This window comes from Ostrea edulis, chromosome 7 (assembly GCF_947568905.1).
Source record: "Ostrea edulis chromosome 7, xbOstEdul1.1, whole genome shotgun sequence".
In the NCBI taxonomy this organism is placed as follows: domain Eukaryota; kingdom Metazoa; phylum Mollusca; class Bivalvia; order Ostreida; family Ostreidae; genus Ostrea; species Ostrea edulis.
This window is the reverse complement of record NC_079170.1, coordinates 20119061-20122948: the sequence shown is the minus strand read 5'-3', so window position 1 is coordinate 20122948 and position 3888 is coordinate 20119061. Positions and strand designations below refer to the sequence as shown.

At 33.6% G+C, this 3888-nt stretch overlaps 1 protein-coding gene across 1 annotated transcript; it reads right to left on the bottom strand.

The window, feature by feature from the left end:
• Positions 1 to 374: 374 nt before the first annotated feature.
• Positions 375 to 3551, bottom strand: LOC125655513 (C1q-related factor-like). The gene is made up of 3 exons (XM_048885848.2): positions 3413 to 3551; positions 2646 to 2765; positions 375 to 843 (listed from the first exon to the last, which is right to left on the bottom strand). The coding sequence occupies exons 1-3, from the start codon at positions 3525 to 3527 to the stop codon at positions 434 to 436; spliced, it is 645 nt and encodes a 214-aa protein (XP_048741805.2). The 5' UTR covers positions 3528 to 3551; the 3' UTR covers positions 375 to 433.
• Positions 3552 to 3888: the final 337 nt, after the last annotated feature.

The window sequence follows — 3888 nt, the reverse complement described above, 5'->3', positions numbered from 1 at the left end:
CTGTCAGAATAAGTTAGTATGCAATCACACTTTCCCTTGTTGCTCAACAGAATTCAACCTTCATAACTACTTTAACATGTCTTCAAGATGATTACGGAAATTAAGGGAAATCATGATAACTCTACATATCATTTTCACCACGTCATTGCTTTTTGAACGTTTCCATATTTTCCCTTGGATACATGATTATTTGTTAGAATATTATGTACAATATGTACATGTGCGACTCGGCATTTTCTTATCATTTAACGTGTTCATATCAGTTAAAAACGACAATAACCATGATACGGACTTGTTTAAACAAGTCTCATTAGTACCAAACGCACAAATATTCAGGTAAATGAATAATCTCATTAACTCAGTATGCAATCTCATCCTTTATTACACAAATCTCATGACTTGTAATTTACAATTTCTTATCTGTATCAATTCTTCAGTACAGTAAAGTTCCAGAGAAACCAGAGTAGCGACCACGGTAGATGAAGCCGCTTTTGTCACCATTAATAACTTTAACGTGGTCACCTTTCTTTGCCTTTAAAATGACGGTTCTACTCAACTGCTGCCAAGATGGGCCTTGGTTAACATTTGATATATGAACAGTTGCTACCACTTTCTTGTTCAGTGCAATATGTATAAATGTCATTTTACGAGAGAGACAATCGACAACAAACATGTAGGTACCCCCTACAGGACACGTGAAGATTCCTGTTCTGACGTCATATCCATTTCCATTATTCGTCTGGATTCCGTCATATATCGCCGTTTGACCATTCCCAAGTGTCAGGTGAGTTGATTTAGGATAAACGGAAAAACTCACTCGTGGTTTGTGGCTTGGGAAAGTTCCTGAAAGACAACCATAGCTTGCATTTATTGCTTGAAGAACTCTGAAAAGGTTATGGTATTTATAGTATTAAATATAATCGCTCTCGGATTTTTACAACCGTCCTAAGATAGACCTTATTCTGGTATTGGGACTTTTAAGTCCGTCCATATATCTGTCTATTTCTCTGTTAACTTTTGATTATATACTGGGCACAGTGAGGTGTTTATCCATCAAATGTAGTTCGTTAATGAATCCGGGGGATGATGTGGTCTAAATTTAGGTCAGTGTGGCCACATTTGTGAATTTTATGGCATTAAACACAATAAGAAATTGGAGTTTTATTGCTCTATTGACTTTTTACTATCAGAAGAGAAATATTGATATCTTTTCGAATTTCCAATACACATTCCTACTGATATTTGTAAACTAATGCTAAGACATAACCACATCATTAATCACGATATAAGCTTCCGTAGTTGTAAAGAAACTAGTGAACAAGACAGAAATCTAAGACATTTCACAACACAGAGCTGATATAACGCTACAGATGTGAGTATCTGTGTTTCACTATATTTCTTTCCTCCACAATCGACATCCGATAAATAGATGTCTGTTTATCCGTCTGTTAACTTTTAATTATATCCTGAGCACGATGAGGCGTGACACCATCAGACATGGTCAGCTGATGATTCTAAATGTAGGTCAGTGTAACCTCTTTTGTGAATTTTATGGCATTAAACACAATCAGAAATTGGAATATTATATTTATATAAGTATTGAGCAACTATATCTATTGATTTTAACTATCAGTATAGACATTGATATATTTTCGAATTTGCAACACATATACCTACTGATATTTGCAAACTAACTCGACCACCACTTTTAAGCATAATATAAGCTCCTGTAATTGTAAGAAAAATAGTGAATCAAGAGAAAAATCTAAGATAATTCACGACACAGAGCTGATTTAGTGCTACAGATCTGACTACCTTTGTTTCACTATATTTCTTTCCTCCAAAATCAACATTCGAGAAATGTATTAAACTCCATCAAATTAAAATGCGTTTGAATGTCATAACCTAATGTATGATTACTTCTTGGACTAATCTTAATATTACATATGAAGGTACATGGAACAAAATCAGCTCTAGTGTTTTGGGGTAAAAAGGTCAAACTAAGGTTATGTGAAAAGGACATTGACATTGATACAAGAGAATTGCTTTGGGACTTCAATGCAACTTACATTTAACTGATTTTCTTTTATCTCTAGAAACGCTGCACATAGACTTCTAGTTGTATGGAAATAACGTGACCTCTGCTGAACTTTGGGTCAAACGGTTAACATCAAGTAAAAGTGGACGTGATATGACGTAAATGTATCGGAAGATATATAAGAAATATAGCTAATATTGTATTTCATTGCGAAGACGTAAGAGAATTATTGTGTGATTAACGGTCAAGCAAACTGATACTGGCACACGAAAATTGTTTCTGATATATAGTAGATGTCCTTTCAGACCTAGAATCACAATACCTAGTACATATTCATTGCGGAATACGGATAAACTCGTTTAATTTTCTAGCCCAAATGGCAATTGACCAGAAAGGAAAACGGCCTCAAGACCATATTGATAAGTGGTTTATTTTCACCTGGGTTCTTAACACACAAACTTGTCTTTCGGATAAGATTAATTTCTATTGATGTTTATTGTTTTCTACCTGCCCAGGTTTGGGTATTCCCCATAAAGGTGGAAGTCCCTTTGTGACATGTTTAATCTTTTCCAGAAGGAATTAATAATCATATTAAAGAATAACGTACCCATTGTCGATAACTGGATCAGTTGTTTCAATGCATTAGAATCCAGTTTGACTGTGGTATCAGCGTTGTTGTAGATTAAAGACTTTAAGGCCTTCAGTCTGTCATCAACCTGTTTGTCTCCTTCAACAAAATCAAAGAAACAAAAAAGATGATAGGAATAGTGAAACAAGCACGATCTTCATCCTGACGTTAATGTGACATCAGTTGTGCAAAATTATCTATCTAGTCAAATTTATAGTTTATTTTGAGCAATATGTTACAACAACAGTCATTTACATGTAGATACTTAGAACAGAGTGAAGTCACGCAAATGAACGCAATGCAAAGTATCATATTTCCCCATTACTCATCCAATGAACATATAAATGTGTCGTCTTTTAGTGAAACGCCTTTATCGTGAGAGGCGTATCTGATGTTCCCCAAAGCTTTTTCAATTGCCCATACACATCGAGTTATATCCACCGCCATAGTATTGGAACAGTTCTAGTATATCGGTCCCTAAAATATGGCACTAAAATAAGTGGCATCGGGGAGGTATAGTATGAAATATGTACGATCGGTAAAAAGTGTTAAAATAGCAACATTAAAACTAAAGAGCTAAATTCAAAAAGTGTCATATACGGCTTACATATAATTTCTTTAAAAATGAATTAGCGTTTCCTTCGAATTTATGTACCTTTTTCCAATCGACCTGAACTTTTACTTCTATATATCTCTAATGTACCATTACAACAGACATTCAACTTTTTGTTAACCATTACAAATACCTTCTTTAAGCTTTTTAAACTTTAGAAATGGAAGAATAAAATCTGCAATTTTCCGGCTCAAAGCGTATCCATACCCCTTTATTGTTAGGGAACACATCAACCTGGAATTAACCATATGTGTCAGTTATTTTGGAAGTCGTTTAAGTCGTAATCGCATTTCATTTTCATTCTAATACTTTTATTTATATTTTTGTATTAAAAATTGTACAAAGTGCATTAAAATAAATTTACATACGCCTTTACTCAAATTGTATAAAATCAAAGTAATTTAATGCAGTACCATTAAAATATATACATTGTTTATTGTTGAATGAAAAATTAACAAATAAATATTAGTTTAAGTTAAGAATTAGAGAACTAAATGCTACAACTTTCAATTAAAGGGAATTTACTCAAAGTATACTGCCTATTCTGAGACCTATTGTCAAAGCAATACAAGCTAACTTACGGCAGATAAATTGAAAAATAAAAGAACA

Coding starts and splice junctions, on each gene's coding strand:
- LOC125655513 (XM_048885848.2), bottom strand. CDS start 3,527: ATGGTTAATTCCAGGTTGATGTGTTCCCTAACAATAAAGGGGTATGGA. Junction 2,766..3,412: donor GTTTAAAAAGCTTAAAGAAG/GTATTTGTAATG, acceptor ATTTTGTTGAAG/GAGACAAACAGGTTGATGAC. Junction 844..2,645: donor GATCCAGTTATCGACAATGG/GTACGTTATTCT, acceptor GTTGTCTTTCAG/GAACTTTCCCAAGCCACAAA.